The sequence below is a fragment of the Bubalus kerabau genome, chromosome 1, assembly GCF_029407905.1.
Source record: "Bubalus kerabau isolate K-KA32 ecotype Philippines breed swamp buffalo chromosome 1, PCC_UOA_SB_1v2, whole genome shotgun sequence".
Lineage (NCBI taxonomy): Eukaryota > Metazoa > Chordata > Mammalia > Artiodactyla > Bovidae > Bubalus > Bubalus kerabau.
Genome location: NC_073624.1, coordinates 169,104,406 through 169,125,823, shown reverse-complemented (window position 1 = coordinate 169,125,823; position 21,418 = coordinate 169,104,406). Strand labels below are relative to the sequence as shown.

The window sequence follows — 21,418 nt, the reverse complement described above, 5'->3', positions numbered from 1 at the left end:
TTTTCTCAAGGTGCGGCGGGATTCTCGAGTTACGACGGGGAATTCAGGCTTCCTCTTCTGTTGGCCCAGGGAAGTCCATTCTTCCATTCGAGGTGCGAGGGAGAGCAGGGGATTGCTCTCGACTCACTTCAGGGCAAATGAGACCTCATCTATGCTTGTGTCTAGGACCTAATGTTCCTCTCCAGGGGCGACAGGGATCTCGGGGTTGCATTCCAGACTCACCTGAGGAGTCAGGCCTGGTATATAGGGGAAGCAAAGAATTCCGCTCTCCTCTCGAGTCCCAACGGGTATCTCTTGGAGCCCACAGAGTGGCCTAAAGGGAGTCAGGCCTCCTGTGGAGTTTGAAGAGAGGCCTCGAGATTGCTCTCCAGGCCATGCAGGAAAAGAAGGCCTTCATCTCGCGATGAAGGGGGCGTCTCGTGGGTTTTCTCGAGCTGCAGCGCCAGTGTGGGGTTTCTCATGAGGTACTACGGGGAGCTCAGGGAGCCTCTCATGTGGCGCTTGGGAAGTCAGGTCTCCATGCGCATTGCGAGGGGGAGCGCGTCATTGCTCTCGAGTCATGGTAGGGGAATCGGGATTCAAGATGCGTTGAAGGAGGATTTTCGAGGTCTTTCTCGGGTTGCGTCAGGAAACCCTGTGTTCGCCAGTGACCTCAGGGAGCTTCTAAGGGTGCCTCTGAGAAGTCGCGATACTGTGGATTTGGGAGGGGCCTCTCGGGCCTCCACTGTTTTTGGTGTAATGGAAGAGGGCCTCATCTCGAGTGGAGTCAGGAACCTCAGGGTTCCTCTCCATTTCGGACTCCGATCGCAGGGTCCCTTCAGAGTTGGGACCGGAGAGTCAGGCCTCGTCTTGAGTGGAGGAATGGAACTCTGCTTGCCTCTCGAGTTGTTCATGGGATGACAGGCCTCTTGTCGAGCTGTGTGTGGAACCTGCGGCTTTTACCGAATGATGCACGGGAGTGTCAGTGACCCTTCGTTTTGTGCCTTCGTCCACAGGGTTGCCTTCGAAGAGGTGTCTGGGCATCGGGTTCTTCTCAAGAGTGGGCCGGGAAATCGGGGTATTTCGGCATGTGACACCACCCACGACGCTACGTCTCGAATTTCCTCGTGAGACTGGCCTCATCCTGAGGTGCGCCGGGAATGTGGGGAACCCCTTCCAAACAAAGCAGGGGAATAGACCCTCCTGTCTCGAACAGGAGGGGAGAAGGTGCTCAGATGAAGTGGTGCGGGAACCTCGGTGTTCCTGTCGAGTGAGACCGGCGTGTCCGGGAACATTTGGTGTCGCATCAAGGGTGCAAAGTACTGTTTCGCACTTCAAGACGGAACGTGGTTCTTTTCTTGAGACGCCATAGCAGGCAAGGGCCTCATCTTGGGATGACGTTGGAAACACGTGGTTTTTCTCGAGTTGCGGCGGGATTCTCGAGTTACGAAGGGGATTTCTGGCTTCCTCTTGTGTTGGCCCAGGGAAGCCCAATCTTCCATTCGAGTTGCGAGGGAGAGCTGGGGGTTGCGCTCGAGTCACTGCAGGGCAAAAGAGACCTCATCCAGGCTTGTGTCTAGGACCTAATGTTCCTCTCAAGGGATGACTGGGATCTTGGGGTTGCATTCCAGACTCACCCGGGAGTCAGGCGTCATCTCGAGGGGAAACAAAGGACTTCTCTCTCTTCTCGAGTCGCGACGGGTATTTCTTGGAGCCCACTGAGTGGACTAAAGGGAGTCAAGCCTCCTCTGGAGTTTGGAGAGCGGACTCGGGATTGCACTCCAGGACATGCAGGAAAAGAAGGCCCTCATCTCACGATGACGGGGGGTCTCGGTGGTTTTACCGAGCTGCAGCGCCTGTGTTGGTTTCTCAGGAGGTACGACGGGGAGCTCAGGGAGCCTCTTGTGTGGCGCCAGGGAAGTTAGGTCTCGATGCGTGTGGCGAGGGGGAGCGCGTCATTGCTCTCGAGTCATGGTAGGGGAATCAGGCCTCTAGACGCGTTGAAGGACTCTCAAGATCTCTCTCGAGTCTTGGCAAGAATACCAGGGTTCCCTCGACTTGTGCTGGTGGCCTCAGGGAAATTCTCCGGGTGCCTCTGAGAAGTCAGGGATACTGTGGAGTTGGGAAAGACCTCTCGGGACTCCACTGGGTTTGGTGAAATGGAAGGGGGCCTCATCTCGAGGGGAGGCAGGAACCTCAGGGTTCCTCTCCATTTCTGATTCTGATCGCAGCCCCCTGCATAGTTGGGAGAGGTGAGTCAGGCCTTGTCTTGTGTGCAGGAATGGACCTCCGCTTGCCTCTCGAGTTGTTCACTGGGTGACAGGCACTTGTTGAGCTGTATGAGTAACCTGCGGTTTTTTCCAGACGATGCACGGGGGTGTCAGTGCCCCTTCGTGTTGTGCCTTCATCCACACTATCTTCGAATAGGTGTCTGGGCATCGCGTTCTTATCAAGAGCGGATCGGGAAATCGCGGTCTATCGGCATGTGGCACCACCATCGAGGCTACGTCTCGAATTTCCTCGTGAGACAGCCTCATCTGAGGTGCGCGGAGAAGGTCGGGAACCCCTTGAGGACAAAGCAGGGGAATTGACCCTCCTTTCGCGATCAGGAGGGGAGAAGGGGCTCAGATGAAGTGGTGCCAGGAACCTCGGTGTTCCCCTCTAGTGCGACCCGTATGTCGGGGAACTTTTGGGGTAGCATTAAGGGTGCCAAATATCATTTCGCACTTGAAGACAGAACGTGGGACTACTCTTGAGACGCTGGAGCGGGCAAGGGCCTCATCTTGCAATGACGGGGGAACCACGTGGTTTTTCTCAAGTTGAGGCGGAATTCTCGAATTACTACTGGGAATTCAGGCTTCCTCTTGTTTTGGCCCAGGGAGGTCCAATCTTCCATTCGGGTTGCGAGGGAAAGCTGGGGAGTGCTCTCGAGTTACTGCAGGGCAAAAGCGGCCTCATCTAGCCTTGTGTTCAGGACCCAATGATCCTCTCCAAGGGCGACAGGGATCTCGGGTTTGCATTACAGACTCACCCGGGGAGTTAGGCCTCGTCTCGAGGGGAAGCAAAGGACTCAGCTCTCCTCTCGAGTTGCGACGCATATCTCTTGGAGCCCACTGAGTGGTCTAAAGGGAGTCAACCCTCCTCTTCAGTTTGGAGAGAGGACTCGGGATTGCTCTCCAGGCCATGCAGGAAGAGAAGGCCCACATCTCGAGATGACGGGGGCGTCTCGTGGGTTTTCTCGAGCTGCGGCGCCAGTGTGGGGTTTCTCATGAGGTACGACGGGGAGTTCAGGTAGCCTCTCGTGTGGCAACAGGGAAGTCAGGTCTCCATGGGCGGGGCAAGGGGGAGTGCATCACTGCTCTCAAGTCAGGGTAGGGGAATCGGGCCTCATGACGGGTTGAAAAAGAACTCTCGATGTCTTTCTAGGGTTGCGGCAGGAAACCCTGGGTTCCCTTGACTTGTGCCGGTGACCTCAGGGAGCGTCTCAGGATGCCTCTGAGAAGTCAGGGATACTGTGGATTTGGGAGAGGCCTCTCGGGACTCCTCTGGGTTTGGTGCAATGGAAGTGGGCCTCATCTCGAGTTGAGGCAGGAACCTCAGGGTTCTGCTCCTGACTTCCTGGAGGCCGGATCTGACTCAGATCGCAGGGTCCCTGTTGAGTTTGCTCAGGAGTGTCAGGTCTCGTGTTCTGCGGAGGAATGGAACTCCGCTTACATCTCAAGTTGTTCAAGGATAACACCACTTTTCGTGATGTGTGTGGAACCTGCGGGTTTTTCGGAGATGCACGGGGGCGTCAGTGCTCCTTCCTGTTGTGCCTTCATCCACAGGGTTGCCTTCGAAGAGGTGTCCGGGCATCGTGTTCTCCTCAAGTGCGGACCGGGAAATCGGGGTCTTTCAGCATGTTGCACCACCCACGAGGCTACGTCTCGAATTTTCTCGTGAGACCGGCCTCATCCTGAGGCGCGCAGGAAAGTCCGGGAACCCTTTCCAAACAAAGCAGGGGAATCGACCCTACTTTCGGGATCAGGAGGAGAGAAAGGGCTCAGATGAAGTAGTGCCGGGAACCTCGGTGCTCTCCTTGAGTGAAAGTCGGGTAACTTTTCTGGTTGCATCAAGGGTGCCAAGTACCGTTTCGCACTTCAAGATGGAACCTGGGACTTCTCTTGAGATGCTGTAGTGGGCAAGGGCCTCATCTAGCACTGACGGGGGACCCACGTGTTTTTTCTCGAGTTGCGGCAGGATTCTTGAGTTACGATGGGGAATACAGGTTTCCTCTTGTGTTGGCCCAGGGAAGTCCAATCTTCCATTCGAGTTGCAAGTGAGAGCTGGAGATTGCTCTCGAGTCACTGCAGGGCAAAATAGATCTCATCTAGGTTTGTGTCCAGGACCGAGTTTTTCTCTCCAGGGGCGACAGGGATCTCGGGGTTGCATTCCAGACTCACCTGGGGAGTCAGGCCTCGTCTCGAAGGGAATGAATGGACTCCGCTCTCCTCTCGAGTCGCGACGGGTATCCCTTGGAGCCCACGAGTGGCCTAAATGGAGTTAAGCCTCCTGTGGAGTTTGGAGAGAGGACTCGGGATTGCTCTCTAGGCCATGCAGGAAAAGAAGGCCCTCATCTCGCGATGACGGGGGCGTCTCGTGGGTTTTCTCAAGGTGCAGTGCCTGGTTGGGGTTTCTCACAATATAGGACGGGGAGCTCAGGGAGACTCCTGTGGTGCCACGGAAGTCAGGTCTCCATGGACGTGGCGTGGAGGAGCGCCTCATTGCTCTCGAGTCATGGTAGGGGAATCAAGCCTCAAGACGCTTCGAAGAAGAACTCTCGAGGTCTTTCTCGGGGTGTGGCAGGAAACCCTGGGTTCCCTCGACTTGTGCCCATGACCTCAGGGAGCTTAGCGGGGTTCCTCTGAGAAGTCAGGGATACTGTGGAGTTGAGAGGGGCTTCTCGGGACATCACAGGGACTGGTGCAATTGAAGAGGACCTAATCTCGGATTGAGGCAGTAACGTCAGGGTTCCTCTCCATTTCTGACTCGGATAGCAGGGTCCCTGCAGAGTTGGGACAGGAGAGTCAGACCTCGTCTTGTGTGGAGTAATGGAACTCCGCTTGCCTCTCGAGTTGTTCACGGGATGACAGGCCACCTGTCGAGTTGTATGTGGAACCTGCGGTTTTGGGGGACGACGCACAGGGGTGTCAGTGCCCCTTCGTGTTGTGCCTTCATCCACAGGGTTACCTTCGAAGAGGTGACCGGGCATCGGGATCTTATCAATAGCGGACCAGGAAATCGGGGTCTTTCGGCATGTGGCACAACCCACGAGGCTACGTCTCGACTTCCCTCGTGAGACTGGCCTCATCCTGAGGTTCGCCGGGAAGTCTGGGAACCCCTTCCAGACAAAGCAGGGGAATCGACCCTCCTGTCGCCATCAGGAGGGGAGAAGAGGCTCAGCTGAAGCGGTGCTGGGAACCTCCATGTTCTCCTCGAGTGAGACCGGGGTGTCAGGGAAATTTGGGGGTCGCATCAAGGGTGCCAAGTACCGTTTCACACTTCAAGACGGAACATGGGACTTCCCTGGAGACGCTATAGCTGACAGGGGCCTCATATTTCGATGACGGAGGAGCCACGTTGTTTTTCTCCAGTTGCCGCGGGATTCTCGAATTACAATGGGGAATACAGGCTTCCTCTTGTGTTGGCCCAGGGAAGTCCAATCATCCATTCGAGTTGCGAGGGAGAGCTGGGGATTGCACTTGAGTCAATGCAGGACAAAAAAGACCTCATTTAGGCTTGTGTCCAGGACCGAGTTTTCCTCTACAGGGGCGACACGGATCTCGGGATCCCATTCCAGACTCACCCAAGTAGTCAGGCCTCGGCTCGAGGGGAAGCAACGGACTCTGCTCTCCTCTAGAGTAGCGACGTGTATCTCTTGGAGGCTACTGAGTGGCCTAAAGGGAGTCAGGCCTCCAGTGGAGTTTGGAGAGTGGACTCGGGATTGCTCTCTAGGTCATGTAGGAAAAGAAGGCCCTCATCTTACGATGATGGGGGCGTCTCGTGAGTTTTCTCGAGCGGCGGTGCCAGTGTGGGGTTTTCATGAGGTAGGACGGGAGCGCAGGGAGCCTCTCGTGTGGCGCCAGGGAAGTTAGGTTTCAATGGGCGTGGCGAGGGGAATGCATCATTGCTCTCCAGTCATGGTAGGGTATCGGGCCTCAAGACGTGGTAAAGAAGGACTCTCAAGGTCTTTCTCAGAATGCAGCAGGAAACCCTGGGTTCACTCGACTTGTGCCAGTGACCGCAGAGAGCTTCTGAGGGTGCCTCTGAGAATCAGGGATACTGTGGAGTTTTAGGGGCCTCTCGGGACTCCACTGGGTATGGCGCAATGGAAGAGGGCCTCATTTCGAGTTGATGCAGGAACGTCAGGTTTCATCTACATTTCTGACTCCGATCGCACGGTCCCTGCAGAGTTGGGAAAGGAGAGTCAGGCCTTCTCTTGTGTGGAGGAACGGAACTCCGCATGCCTCTCTAGTTCTTCAAGGGATGACAGGACACTTGTCGATCTGTGTTTGGAATCTGCGTGTTTTTCTGTACTATGCATGGGGATGTCAGTACCCCTTCGTGTTGTGCATTCATCCACAGGTTTGCTTTCGAAGAGGTGTCCTGGCATCGGGTTCTTTTTAAGAGCGGACCGGGAAATCGGGGTCTTTCCGCATGTGGCACCACCCACCAGGCTACGTCTCGAATTTCCTAGTGAGACCGGCCTCATCCTGAGGTGCGCTGGGAAGGTCGGAACCCCTTGCAGACAAAGCAGGGGAATCGACCCTCCTGTCTCGATCAGGAGGGGAGAAGGGGCACAGATGAGGTGATGCCGGGAACCTCGGTGTTCCCCTCCAGTGAGACCAGTGTGTTGGGGAACTTTTGGGGTCGCATCAAAGGTGCCAAGTACCGTATCGCACTTCAAGATGGAACGTAAGACTTCTTTTGAGACGCTGTAGCGGCAATGGCCGCATCTTGCGATGAAGAAGGAAAGACGTGGTTTTTCTCGAGTTGTGGCGGGATTCTTGAGTTACAACGGGAAATTCAGGCTTCCTCTTCTGTTGGCCCAGGGAAGTCCAGTCTTCCATTCGAGTTGCGAGGGACAGTTGGGGATTGCTCTCGAGTCACTGCAGGAAAAAAGAGACCTCATCTAGGCTTGTGTCCAGGACCTAATGTTTCTCTCCAGGGGCGACAGGGATCTCCGGTTCACATATCAGACACACCCGAGGAGTCAGGCCTCGCCTCGAGGGGAAGGAAAAGACTCCGCTCTCCTCTCGAGTCGCGACGGGTATGTCTTGGAGTCCACTGAGTGACCAAAAGGGAGTCAAGCCTACTGTGGAGTTTGGAGAGAGGACTCGGGATTGCTCTCCAGGCCATGCTAGAAAAGAAGGCCGTCATGTCGCGAAAATGGGGGCGTCTCGTGGGTTTTCTCTATCTGTGGCACCAGTGTTTGGTTTCTCACGAGGTATGACGGGGAGCTCAGGGAGCCTCTCGTGTGGCGCCAGGGAAGTCAGGGCTTCATGAGTGTAGCAGAGGGAGCGCGTCATTGCCCTCGAGTCATGGTAGGGGAATCAGGCCTCAAAATGCGTTGAAGAAGGACTCTTGAGTTCTTTCTATGGTGGCGGCAGTAAACCCTGGGTTCACTCGAATTGTGCTGGTGACCTCAGGGAGCTTCTCAGGGTGCCTCTGAGAAGTCAGGGATACTGTGGAGCTGGGACGCGTCTCTCGGGACTCCACTGGGTTTCGTGCAATGGAAGAGATCCTAATCTCGAGTGGAGGCAGGAACCTCAGCGTTCCTCTCGTGACTTCACTGGCGCTGGTCTGATTCGGATCGCAAAGTCCCTGCAGAGTTGGGACAGGAGAGTCAGGCATCGTCTTGTGTAGAGGAATGAAACCCCACTTGCCTCTCGAGTTCTTCAGGGGTGACAAGCCACTTGTTGAGCTGTATGTGGAACCTGCGGGTTTTTCCGGACGATGCACGAGGGTGTCAGTGCCCCTTTGTGTTGTGCCTTCATCCACAGGGTTGCCTTCGAAGAGGTGTCCAGGCATCGGGTTCTTATCAAGAGCGTACCGGGAAATCATAGTCTTTTGGCATGTGGTACCACCCGCGAGCTACGTCTCGAATTTCCTCGTGAGACTGGCCTCATCCTGAAGTGCCCCGTGAAGGTCGGGAACCCCTTACAAACAAAGCAGGGGAAGTGACCCTCCTATCACGAACAGGAGGGGAGAAGGGGCTCAGATAAACTGGTGCCGGGAACCTCGGTGTTCACCTCGAGTGAGACCGATATTTCGGGGAACTTTTGGGGTCACATCAAGGGTGTCAAGTATCGTTTTGCACTTCAAGATGGAACGTGGGACTTTTCTTGAGAAGCTGTAGCGGGCAAGGGCCTCATCTTGTGATGACGAGGGAACCAAGTGCTTTTTCTCGAGTTGCGGCGGGATTCTCGAGTTACGAAGGGGAATTCAGGCTTCCTCTTGTGTTGGCCCAGGGAAGTCCAATCTTCCATTCGAGTTGTCAGGGAGAGCGGGGGATTGCTCTCGAGTTACAGAAGGGCAAAAGAGACCTCATCTAGGCTTGTTTCCAGGACCTAATGTTCCTCTCCAGGGGAGACAGGGATCTCAGGGTTGCATTCCAGACCCACCTGGTGAGTCAGGCCTTGTCTCGAGGGGAAGCAAAGGACTCAATTCTCCTCTCGAGTCGCGACGGGTATCTCTTGGAGCCCACTAAGTGGCCTAAAGGGAGTCAAGCCTCCTGTGGAGTTTGGAAAGAGGATTCGGGATTCCTCTCCAGGCCATGCAGGAAAAGAAGGCCCTCATCTCGCGATGACAGGGGCGTATGGTGAGTTTTCTCAAGCTGCGGCGTCAGTGTGGGGTTTCTCACGAGGTACGACAGGGAGCTCAGGGAGCCTCTCTTATGGCGCCAGGGAAGTCAGGTCTCCATGTGCGTGGCGAGGGGGTGCGTGTCATTTCTATAGAGCCATGGAAGCAGAGTCGGGCTTCAAGACACGTTGAAGTAGGACTCTCGAGGTCTTTTTCCCATTGTGGCAGGAAACCCTGGGTTCCCTCGACATGTGCCGGTGACCTCATGGAGCTTCTGCGGGTGCCTCTGAGAAGTCAGGGGTACTGTGGAGTTGGGATGGGCCTCTCTGGACTCCACTGGGTTTGGTGCAATGGATGAGAGCCTCATCTCGAGTGGAGGCAGGAACCTCATATTTCCTCTCCTGGGTTTCCTGTCGCTGGTACTGACTCGGATCGCAGTTTCCCTGCAGAGTTGGTACAGAAAATCAGGTCTCGTCTTGTGTGGAGGAATGGAACTCCACTTGCCTGTCGAGTTGTTCACAGGGTGACAGACCACTTGTTGAACTGTGTTTGTAACCTGCGGGTTTTTCTGGACGATGCACGGGGGTGTCAGTGCCCCTTCGTGTTGTGCTTTCATCCACAGGTTTTCCTTCGTAAAGGTGTCAGGGCATCACGTTCTTATCAAGAGCAGACCGGGAAATCGGGGTCTTTCGGCTTGTGGCACCAACCACGAGGCTATGTCTCGAATTTCCTCGTGAGACCTGCCTCATCCTTAGGCGCGCTGGAAAGGTCGGGAACCCCTTCCAGACATAGCAGGGGAATCGACACTCCTGTCGCGATCACGAGGGGAGAAGGAGCTCAAATGAAGTGGTTCCGGGAACCTCGGTGTTCCTTTCGAGTGAGACCGGTATGTCGGGGAATTTTGAGATTGCATCAAGGGTGCCAAGTACCGTTTCGCACTTCAAGACAGAACGTGGGACTTCTCTTGAGTCGCTGTAGCGGGCAAGGGCCTCATCTAGCGCTGATGGGGGAACCACGTGGATTTTCTCGAGTTTCGGCGGGATTCTCGAGTTACGATGTCGAATTCAGGCTTCCAATTGTATTGGCCCAGGGAAGTCCAATCTTCAATTCGATTTGCGAGGGAGAGCTGGCGATTGCTCTCTAGTAACTGCAGTGCAAAATAGACCTCATCTAGGCTTGTGTCCAGGACCGAGTTTTCCTCTCCAGGTGTGACAGGAACTCGGGGTTGCATTCCAGACTCACACGGGGAGTCAGGCCTCGTCTCGAGGGGAAGAAAAGGACTCTGCTCTCCCTTCAGGTCCTTACAGGTATCTCTTGGAGCCAACTGAGAGGCCTAAAGAGAGTCAAGCCTCCTGTGGATTCTGGAGAGAGGACTCGATTTTGCTCTCCATGCCAGGCAGGAAACAAGTCCCTCATCTCGTGATGACGGGGGCGTATCGTGGGTTTTCTCGAGTGCGGTGCCTGAATGGGGTTTCCGAAGAGGTACGACGGGGAGCTCAGGGAGACTCTCTTCAGGAGTCAGGGAAGTCAGGTCTCCATGCGCATGGCGATGGGGAGCGGGTCTTTGCTCTCGAGTCATGGTAGGGGAATCGGGCCTCGAGACGCGTTGAAGAAGGACTCTCGAGGTCTTTCTCAGGGGGTGGCGGGAAACCTCCTTTCCCTCGCCTTCTGCCGGGGACCTTAGGGAACTTCCCAGGGTGCCTCTGAGAGGCTAGGGATCCTGTGGAGGTGGCGGGGCCCCTCGGGACACCGCTGGCTCTGGTCCAACGGAAGAGGGCCTCACCTCGAGGGGAGGCAGGAACCTCAGGCTTCCTCTCCGCTTCGGACTCCGACCGCAGGGTCCCTGCAGAGTTGGGACAGGAGAGTCAGGCCTCGTCTTGTCTGAGGAAGGGAACCCCTCTGGCCTCTCGAGTTGCTCAGGGGGTCTCAGGCCCCTCGTCGAGCTGTGTGTGGAACCTGCGGGTCTTTGCGGACGATGCACGGGGGTGGCAGTGCCCCTTCGTGTTGTGCCTTCACCCACAGGGTTGCCTTCGAAGAGGGGTCCGGGCCTCGGGTCCTTCTCAAGAGCGGACCGGGGAATCGGGGGCATTCGGCATGTGGCACCACCCACGTGGCTCGTCTCGAATTTCCTCGTGAGACCGGCCTCATCCTGAGGTGCGCCGGGAAGCCTGGAAACCCCTTCCAGACCACGCAGGGGAATCGCCTCTCCTGTCGCGATCAGGAGGGGAGAAGGGGCTCAGAGGAAGCGGTGCCAGGACCCTCGGTGTTCCCCTCGGGGGAACCCAGCGTGTCGGGGGATTCTTGGGGGTCGCAGGAAGGCTGTCAGGGACCGTTTCGCCCTTCAGGGCGGAACAGGGGACTTCCCTTGAGACGCCATCGCGGGCAAGGGCCTCATCTTGCCAAGAGGTGGGAACCACGTGGGTGTTCTCGAGTTGCGGAGGGATTCTCGAGTTACGATGGGGATCTCAGCCTTCCCCTTGGGTTGGCCCTGGGAAGCCCAATCTTCCCCTCGGGTTGTGAGGGAAAGCTGGGGGTTGCGCTCGAGTCACTGCAGGGCCAAAGAGACCTCACCTAGGCGTGTGTCCGGGACCTAATATTCCTCTCCAGGGAAGGCAGGGATCTCGGGGTTGCATTCCAGGCTCCCCCGGGGAGTCAGGCCTCGTCTCGAAGGGAAGCCAAGGACTCCGCTCTCCTCTCGAGTCGCGACGCGGGTCTCTTGGAGCCCCCTGAGCGGCCTCAAGGGAGTCCAGCCTCCTCTTCCGTTTGGAGAGAGGACCCGGGATTGCTCTCCAGGCCATGCAGGAAAAGAAGGCCCTCAGCTCGCGAGGACGGGGGCATCTCAGGGGTTTCCTCGAGCTGCGGCGCCCGTGGGGGTTTTCTCCCGAGGCACGACGAGGATCTCAGGGAGCCTCTCGTGCGGCGCCAGGGAAGTCAGGTCTCCATGCGCGTGGCGAGGGGGAGCGCGTCCTGGCTCTCGAGTCACGGGAGGGGACTAGGGCCCCGAGATGCGTTGAAGAAGGACTCTCGAGGTCTTTCTCGGGGGGCGGCGGGAAACCCTCGTTTCCCTCGCCTTCTACCGGGGACCTTAGGGAACTTCCCAGGGTGCCTCTGAGAGGCGAGGGATCCTGTGGAGGTGGCGGGGTCCCTCGGGACTCCGCTGGGTCTGGCGCAACAGAAGAGGGCCTCACCTCGAGGGGAGGCAGGAACCTCAGGCTTCCTCTCCGTTTCGGACAACGACCGCAAGGTCTCTGCAGTGTTGGGACTGGAGAGTCAGGCCTCGTCTTGTCTGAGGAAGGGAACCCCGCTTGCCTCTCGAGTTGCTCAGGGGGCCACAGGCCCCTCGTCGAACTGTGTGTGAAACCCGCGTGTGTTTCCGGACGATGCACGGGGATGTCAGTGCTGCTTAGGTCTGTGCCTTCACCCACAGGGTTGCCTTCGAAGAGGGGTACGTCATCGGGTTTTTCTCAAGAGCGGTTCGGGGAATCGGGGTCGTTCGGCGTGTGGCACCACCCACGTGGCTCATTTCAAATGTCCTTGTGAGACCGGCCTCCTCCTGAGGTGCGCCGGGAAGGCCGGGAACACCTTCCAGACCACGCAGGGGAATCGACTCTCCTGTCGCGATCAGGAGGGGAGAAGGGGCTCAGATGAAGCGGTGCCGGGACCCTCGGTGTTCCCCTCGAGGGAACCAGGCGTGTCGGGGAACTTTTGTGGTCGCATGAAGGCTGTCAGTTCCCTTTTCGCACTTCAGGGCGGAAGAGGGGACTTCCCTTGAGACGCCGTCACGGGCAAGGGCCTCATCTTGCGAAGAGGTGGGAACCACGTGGTTTTTCTCGAGTTGCAGCGGGATTCTCGTGTTACGACGGGGGATTACAGGCTTCCTCTTGTGTCGGCCCTGGGTAGCCCAATCTTCTATTCTAGTGGCGAGGGAAAGCTGGGGATTGCGCTCGAGTCACTGCAGGGCCAAAGAGACCTCATCTAGGCGTGTGTCCAGGACCTAATGCTCCTCTCCAGGGAAGACAAGGATCTCGGGGTTGCATCCCATGCTCCCCCGGGGAGTCAGGCCTCACCTCGAGGGGAAGCAAAGGACTCCGCTCTCCTCCCGAGTTGCGACGCGGATATCTTGGTGCCCCATGAGTGGCCTCAAGGGAGTCCAGCCTCCTCTTCACATTTGAGAGAGGACTCGTGATTACTGTCCAGGCCAGGCAGGAAAAGAAGGCCCTCACCTCGCGAGGACGGGGGCATCTGAGGGGTTTCCTCGAGCTGCGGAACCCGTGGGGGTTTTCTCCCGAGGCACGACGAGGATCTCAGGGAGCCTCTCGTGTGGCACCGGGGAAGTCATGTCTCCATGCACGTGGCGAGAAGGAGCGCGTCATTGTTCTTGAGTCATGGGAGGGGACTAGGGCCTCAAGACGCGTTGAAGAAGGACTCTCGATGTCTTTCTCGGGTTGCAGCGGGAAACCCTCGTTTCCCCCGACTTCTGCCGGGGACCTGAGGAAACTTCCCAGGGTGCCTCTGAGAGGTGAGGGACGCTGTGGATTTGGCGGGGCCTCTCGGGACTCCACTGGGTTTGTCGCAATGGAAGAGGGCCTCATCTCGAGTGGAGGCAGGAACCTCAGGCTTCCTCTCCAATTCTGACTCTGTTCCTAGTGTCCCTGCAGAGTTGGGACAGGAGAGTCAGGCTATGTCTTTTCTGAGGAATGGAACTCCGCTTGCCTCTCGAGTTGTTCATGGGGTTTCAGGCCCCTTGTCAAACTGTGTGTGGAATCTGCAGGTTTTTCCAGACGATGCATGGGGGTGTCAGTGACCCTTCGTTTTGTGTCTTTATGCACAGGGTTGCCTCGGAAGAGGTGTCTGGGCATCGTGTTCTTATGAAGAGCGGACTGGGAAATCGGGGTCGTTCAGCATTTGGCACCACCCACGTGGCTAATCTCGAATTTCCTCATGAAAGCGGCCTCATCCTGAGGTGTGCCGCGAAGGTCATGAAACCCTTCCAGACAAAGCAGAGGAATCGACCCTCCTGTGGCGATCAGGAGGGGAGAAGTGGCTCAGATGACGTGCTGCTGGGAACCTCGGTGTTTCCCTCAAGTGAGACAGGTATGTCGGGTAACTTTTGGGGTCGCATAACGCGTTCCAAGTACCGTTTCGCTCTTCAAATTGGAACGTGGGACTTCTCTTGGAGTGCTCCAGCGGGCAAGGGCATCATCTTGGAATGACTGGGGAACCACTTGGTTTTTCTCTAGTTGCGGTGGGATATTTGAGTTACCACAGGGAATTCATGCTTCCTCTTGTGTTGGCCCACAAAAGTCTTATCTTCCATTCGAGATTCGAGGAAGAGCTGGAGGTGCGCTCTAGTCACTGAAGGCAAAAGAGACCCCACCAAGGCTTGTGTGCAGGACCTAATGTTCATGTCAAGGGGCGACAGGAATCTCGGGGTTGCATTCCAGACTTACCCTGGAGTCAGGCCTCGTCTCGAGGGGAAGCAAAGGACTCTGCTCTCCTCTCGAGTCGGACGGGTATGTCTTGGAGCCCACTGAGTGGCTTAAAGGGAGTCAAACCTCCTCTGGTGTTTGGAGGGAGGACACGGGATTGCTCTCCAGGCAATGCAGGAAATGAAGGCCCTCATCTCCCGATGACTGGGGCGTCTCGTAGGTTTTCTCGAGCTGTGGTGCTAGTGTGGGGTTTCTCACGAAGTAAGACTGGGAGCTCAGTGAGCCTCTCATGTGGTGCCAGGGCAGTCAGGTCTCTATGCACGCGGTGAGAGGGAGCCCGTCATTGTTCTCGAGTCATGGTAGGGGAATTGGGCCTGAAAACGTGTTAAAGAAGGACTCTCGAGGTCTTTCCTGGGTTGCAGCAGGAAACCCTGGGTTCCATCGACTTGTGCCAGTGACCTCAGGAAGCTTCTCAGCGTGCCTCTGAGAAGTCAGGGTCACTGTGGAGTTGGGAGGGGCCTCTCGGAACTCCACTGGGTTTGGTGCAATGGAAGAGGGCCTCATGACAAGTTGAGGCAGGAACCACAGGGTTCCTCTCCTGGCTTCGAATGCGCCGCATCTGACTCGGATCGCAGAGTCCCTGCAGAGCTGGGACAGGAGAGTCAGGCCTCGTCTTGTGTGGAGGAATGGAACTCCGCTTGACTCTCGCGTTGTTCATGGGGTGACAGGCCACTTGTCGATTTGTATGTGGAACTTGCGGGTTTTTCTGGACGATGCACTGGGATGTCACTGTCCCTTTGTGTTGTGTCTTGTTCCACAGGATTGCCTTCGAGTTGGGTTCTGCCATCGGGTTCTTATCAAGAGCGGACCAGGGAATCGGGGTCTTTTGGCATGCCGCACCACCCACGAGGCTATGTCTCGAATTTCCTCGTGAGACTGGCCTCACCTTGATGTGCGCCAGGAAGGTCGGGAACGCCTTCCAGACAAAGCAGGGGAATCGAACCTCCTGTCGCGATCAAGAGGGGAGAAGAGTCTCAGATGAAGTGGTGCCGGGAACCTCGGTGTTCTCCTCAAGTGAGACTGGTATGTCGGGGAACTTTTGGGGTCGCATCAAGGGTTCCAAGTAACTTTTCGCTCTTCAATACGGAACGTGGGACTTCTCTTGAGACGCTGTAGCGGGCAAGGACCTCATCTTTCGATGACGGGGGAACCACGTGGTTTTTCTTGAGTTGGGGCGGGATTCTCGAGTTACAACGGGGAATTCAGGCTTCCTCTTCAACTGGCCCAGGGAAGTCCAGTTTTCATTCGAATTGTGAGTTAGAACTGGGGATTGCTCTCGAGACACTGCAGGGCCAAATAGACCTCATCTAGGCTTGTGTCCAGGACCTAATGTTCCTCTGCTGAGGCGAAAGCGATCTCGGCATTGCATTCTCGACTCACCCGGGGAGTCAGGCCTCGTCTCGAAGGGAAGCCAAGGACACCGCTCTCCTGTCAAGTCGCGACGGGTATATCTTGGAGCTCACTGTGTGGCCTAAAATGAGTCAAGCCTCCTGTGGAGTTTGGAGAGAGGACTCAGGATTGCTCTCCAGGCCATACAGCAACAGAAGGCCCTCATCTCGTGAGGACTGGGGCGTCTCGTGGGTATTCTCGAGCTGCGGCTCCAGTGTGGTGTTGCTCACGAGGTATAATGGGGAGCTCAGGGAGCCTCTCCTGTGGCGCCAGGGAAGTCAGGTTTCTATGCGCGTGGCTAGGGGGAGCGCGTCATTGCTCTCGAGTCATGGTAGGGGAATCGCACCTCAAGACGCGTTGAAGAAGGACTCTCGAGGTCTTTTACGGGTTGGGGCAGGAAACCCTTGGTTCCCTCGACTTGTGCCGGTGATCTCAGGAAGGTCTAAGGGTGCCTCTGAGAAGTCAGAGATACTGTGCATTTGGGAGGGGCCTCTCGGGACTCCAGTGGGTTCGGTGCAATGGAAGAGGGCCTCATCTCGAGTGGAGACAGGAAACTCATGTTTCCTCTCCTGACTTACCCTGGGGCAGATCTGACTCGGATCTCAGTTTCGCTGCAGAGTTCGAACAGGAGAGTCAGGCCTCGTCTTGTGTGGAGGAATGGAACTCTGCTTGCCTCTCCAGTTGTTCACGGGGTGACAGGTCACTTCTCGAGCTGTGTGTGGTACCTGCGGGTTTCTGTGGACGATACCCAGGGGTGTTAGTGCCCCTAAGTGTTGTGCCTTCATCAAAAGGGTTATCTTCAAAGAGGTGTCCGGGCATTGGGATCTTATCAAGAGCGGACCGGAAAATCGGGGTCTTTCGGCATGTGTCACCATCCATGTGGCTATGTCTCGAATATCCTCGTGAGACCGGCCTCATCCTGAGATGCACCGGGAAAGGCGGGAACCCCTTCAAGTCAAAACAGGGGAATCGACCCTCCTGTCGCGATCAGGAGGGGAGTAGGGGCCCAGATGTTGTGGTGCCGGGAACCTCGGTGTTCTCCTCGAGTCAGACTGGTGTGTCGAGGAACTTTTGAGGGCGCATCAAGGGTGACAATACCGTTTCGCACTTCAAGACGGAACGTGGGACTTCTCTTGAGACACTGTAGGGGGCAAGGGCCTCATCTTGGGATGACGGGGGAACCACGTGGCATTTCTCGAGTTGTGGCGGGATTCTCGAGTTTCGACGGGGAATACAGTCTTCCTCATGTGTTGGCCCAGGGAAGTCCTATCTTCCATTCGAGTTTCAAGGGAGAGCTGGGGATTGCTCTCGAGTCACTGCAGGGCAAAATAGACCTCATCTAGGCTTGTGTCCAGGACTTAATGCTCGTCCCTAGGGGCGACAGGGATCTTGGGGTTGCATACCAGACTCACCCAGGGAATCAGGCCTCGTCTCAAGGGGAAGCAAAGAACTCCGCTGTCCTTTTGAGTCGCGATGGGTATCTCTTGGAACCCACTGTGTGCCCTAAAGGGAGTCAAGCCTCCTGTGGTGTTTGGATAGAGGACTCTGGATTCCTCTCCAGGCCATGCAGGAAAAGAAGGCCCTCATCTCGCGATGATGGCGGCGTCTCGTGGGTTTTCTAGACTGCTGCGCTAGTGCCGGGTTTCAAGACTCCTTGGTCCGTGTTTCAAGACGGGTCGGGTGGGTGGCCGACATCGCCGCGGACCCCGTGCACTCGCTTCGCTGGCGACCGAGGCGCGACCCCCCGGGCCCGACGGCGCGACCCGCCCGGGGCGCACTGGGGACAGTCCGCCCCGCCCCAACCCACCCGGTTGGAGGCGGGCCGGGGTGGGAGAGCGGTCGCGCCGTGGGAGGGGCGGCCCGGCCCCCCCGGAGACACCGGCGCGCGCGGCCCCGCGGGGAGCGCCCCCCTCGCGGGAAGCGGCCCCCCCGCGGGGAGGGAGCGCCGGCAGGGGGGGAGAGCGCGGCGGCAGAGGGCTGGCTCCCTCGGCCCCGGGATGCGGCGAGCGCTGCTGCCGGGGGGCTGTAACACTCAGGGCGAAGGGCGGACCCGCCGCCGTGGCGGCGGGGCCCCCCCGAGCCACCTTCCCCGCCGGCCTTCCCAGCCGTCCCGGAGCCGGTCGCGGCGCACCGCCGCGGTGGAAATGCGCCCGGCGGCGCCCGGTCGCCGGCCGGGGGGCGGTCCCCCGCCGGCCCCACCCCCGGCCCCGCCCGCCCACCCCCGCGACCCCACGCCGCCGCCCGCCTCCGCCCGGAGACGGAGGGGAGAGCGCCGAGGGGCGGAGGGAGGGCGGGGGGAGGGGTCGGGAGGAACGGGGAGCGGGAAAGATCCGCCGGGCCGCCGGCACAGCCGGGCCCGCCGCCGGGTTGAATCCTCCGGGCGGACTGCGCGGACCCCACCCGTTTACCTCTTAACGGTTTCACGCCCTCTTGAACTCTCTCTTCAAAGTTCTTTTCAACTTTCCCTTACGGTACTTGTTGACTATCGGTCTCGTGCCGGTATTTAGCCTTAGATGGAGTTTACCACCCGCTTTGGGCTGCATTCCCAAGCAACCCGACTCCGGGAAGACCCGGGCCCGGCGCGCCGGGGGCCGCTACCGGCCTCACACCGTCCACGGGCTGGGCCTCGATCAGAAGGACTTGGGCCCCCCACGAGCAGCGCCGGGGAGTGGGTCTTCCGTACGCCACATGTCCCGCGCCCCACCGCGGGGCGGGGATTCGGCGCTGGGCTCTTCCCTGTTCACTCGCCGTTACTGAGGGAATCCTGGTTAGTTTCTTTTCCTCCGCTGACTAATATGCTTAAATTCAGCGGGTCGCCACGTCTGATCTGAGGTCGCGTCTCGGAGGGCGCGCGCACGCGCACGCGCAGCGAGGGCGCCCGCGAGGAGGGTCCCGAGAAGGGGGACGGAGAGACCCGCGGCCGACCGCCCCCCCGGGCCCCCCCTTGCCCACGCACCCACACAGCACCCTACCGACCACCGCCTACCCGTCGCCCCTCCGGGAGGAGGCGGCGGCGGCGGCGGCGGCCGCGGGCGGCGGACAGAGAGGGAGACGCCGAGGCGGGGCGGGGCGGGGAGCACGAGCCGGCGGCCACGGGACGGACGGGGCGGGGGCCGGCGGCGAGGTGGCCGCGGGGCGGGGGGGAAGAAGGGTCGGGGCACGCACGGGCGCCGAAGCCCGAACGGGCGACGGACGCAACACGCGCCCCCCTCCCGACATCCCCTCCGCTCCGCCACCGCCGCCACCGACCACGCCCTCGCGGCGAGAGCGCCGGGGCGCGAACCGCGGCACGGCCGCAGCCCGGGGGGAGAGCGCGCAGCGGCGGGCAGACGCCGCGGCGTCCCACGGGTCACCGCCGGGGCACGCGTCCCCGGGGCGCGGACGCGCACGCGGTCTCGGTCCCGGGCGCGAGCCGCCCGTCCCGACCGGGCGCGAGCCGCGCGGGGGGGGCGCCGGGAAGCGGGGCACGGGCCGCGGACGCACGGCGGGAAAGGCACCGCAGGGGTAAGGCGGCGTAGGGTGGGGGGCCGCGCCGGCCGGGCGCCGGGAAACACCGCCGCCGAGGGCGGGACGGCGAACGACGGCGGACCGGAGGACGCGACCCCACCCCACCCGCCACCACCGCGGGCCCCCGCCGCGTGGCGCGAGACCGTCCCCAGCCCCCGACACCCCAGGGGCAGTGACACCCGAAGGCCGCTTGCGGCGCGAGGAAGCTCTCGAAGGGGAGAGACCGACCCCGGAGGCCCCGGCAGGCCAGGGGCCTCAGCCAGAGCTCGCGTCCCCTTCTCCCCTCTCGCGGGCGACGTCCCCCCGGGCCACAGAGGCGGGGGGGGGGACGCCGTGTCTGCACTTAGGGGGACGGAGGGCCCCGAGGCCCTGCGAGGACAGCCCCCAGCCACGCGCCCCCCGGGGAGGCGCGCACGGGACACGCGCACCCCGGAGGGGTGATTGATCATCAAGCGACGCTCAGACAGGCGTAGCCCCGGGAGGAACCCGGGGCCGCAAGTGCGTTCGAAGTGTCGATGATCAATGTGTCCTGCAATTCACATTAATTCTCGCAGCTAGCTGCGTTCTTCATCGACGCACGAGCCGAGTGATCCACCGCTAAGAGTCGTACGAGGTGTTCAAGTGTTTCGTTTCGGCGGGAGACCCGCCTCTGGCACGGCACATCCCACCCACCCCCGCCTCCCTCCCCGGAGGGGGGAGCTGGGGGAGGGGGTTGCCTCTGGCCGGCCAAGTCGGACACAAAACAGCAGACCGGAGGGGTCGGGAAAGGTTTCACACGACGGGGCGTCCGGCACCGACCCGCCAGGGCGTGCTCGGACAAACCCCACAGGCGCCCGGGGGGTTCCCACCCTCCCCCGGGGACGCGGGGGAGCGCGCGCACGCACCGCCGCACACGGCCACGGCCCACACGACGGCCGTCGGGTAGCCCCCTCCCGACGGCCGCGGCGGCAGCGACCGTGGCGCGCCACGCCGCGCGCCACCCCGTCCCCTCGGGGGACGGCGGAGTCTGCGGGGAGACGGGAGGGACCTCCCGACTACTCCCCCCCGCGGGCCCGACCGCCCCGACCCCAAGGCGGACGGGCGACAACCCCCCCCCAGGGGTCTTTAAACCTCCGCGCCGGGACGCGCTAGGTACCTGGAAAGGGGGAGGCGGGCAAGGGGCACGGCACGCCCCCACGGGCCACCGCCCCCAACGTCGACCCCCGACCGCCGCGTCCCCCCGGCCCGCGGCCGCGCGCGGGCCTCGGCGCCGCCGGCCCGTGACCACAGGGGGGCACACCCCGCCGCGTGCCAGCCGAACGCCGCCCAGAGGGCCCCCCGCCGCCGCCGCCGCCAGACGACCGCCCCCACCGTCCACCCCGAGACGGGGGCAGAGCCCTTTCCCCGCCCCTCCAACCCTCACACACCCCGGTGCGGCCGGCCGCGCCGGACCCCGTCCTCTCGCCCCGGCCCACCGCGGGGGGGGGCCCTTCCCGCACCCGCGTTCCCGGGCACCCTTCCCCCCACACCAGCACCGAGGGCGGAGGGAAGGGGCTCCGACGGGAAGCTGGGCGCCAAGCGGGCAAGGGCACACGTCCGAGGCACGGGAGAGGCGAAAAGAGGGCCGGAGAGCCGGACAGACGGCCGCAGGAGGCGTGGTGGGGGTGGGGGACGGGGGGCGGGAGACAGCCCCGAGGCTCGGAAGGCGTGGGGAGGCGCCTGGCGACCAGCGCGGCAGGCCCACAGCGGCGGACGACCGACGACCGGCCGAGGCAGGCCGGCCCAGGGCCGGCGGCGGGAGGCGGCGGGGCAAGGCAGGCGGACCCGCGACGGGGAGCCGCCACCCGTCACGCCGCACAGCCCGCCAGACGCGACCGGAGGATCCGCGCCGCGCGGTCCGCGGCCGTTAACGGGGGGAAGGCAGTCGTGGCCTGCGCCACGGGCGTAAGGACGCGTGGGGGTGGGGGCGGGGGGAGCTTGCGGAGCAACCCCCTCACCCCCCCACCGAACCCTCGGGCCCACCTCGAGGGACGTGGCATGGAGGGACAGGCTTCGGGAAGAGGGGACAGGACAACACGCCGGGGAACGGACGCGCGGAGGGGCCGGCGGCGGGGGGAGGGGCGCGGGCGGGCAAGCAGGCGGGGGAGGACCCGCCTCTTCCCACCCGACCCCCACACTCTGCCACGCCGCCCCCCCACCTCTCTCGCGCGCGGCTCCTCGCCCCCAGAAACACC

At 60.4% G+C, this 21,418-nt stretch overlaps 1 protein-coding gene and 1 non-coding gene across 2 annotated transcripts; one reads left to right on the top strand and one right to left on the bottom strand.

Moving 5' to 3' along the window:
• The first annotated feature begins 17,695 nt into the window (after positions 1–17,695).
• LOC129658077 (collagen alpha-1(I) chain-like) lies at positions 17,696–21,094 on the top strand. The gene is made up of 4 exons (XM_055589078.1): positions 17,696–18,115; positions 18,249–18,377; positions 18,663–19,642; positions 20,035–21,094. The coding sequence occupies exons 1-4, from the start codon at positions 17,696–17,698 to the stop codon at positions 21,092–21,094; spliced, it is 2,589 nt and encodes an 862-aa protein (XP_055445053.1).
• Positions 19,659–19,811, bottom strand: LOC129642408 (5.8S ribosomal RNA). The gene has a single exon (XR_008709699.1). It is a non-coding gene; the product is annotated as a 5.8S ribosomal RNA (ribosomal RNA).
• Positions 21,095–21,418: the final 324 nt, after the last annotated feature.

Excerpts from the sequence above, each read along its gene's own strand:
- LOC129658077 (XM_055589078.1), top strand. The coding sequence starts at position 17,696 with ATGCGGCGAGCGCTGCTGCCGGGGGGCTGTAACACTCAGGGCGAAGGG. Across the intron at positions 18,116-18,248 it reads CACCCGTTTACCTCTTAACG|CAACCCGACTCCGGGAAGAC; the intron begins GTTTCACGCCCT and ends TGCATTCCCAAG. Across the intron at positions 18,378-18,662 it reads CGCCGGGGAGTGGGTCTTCC|CACCCTACCGACCACCGCCT; the intron begins GTACGCCACATG and ends GCACCCACACAG.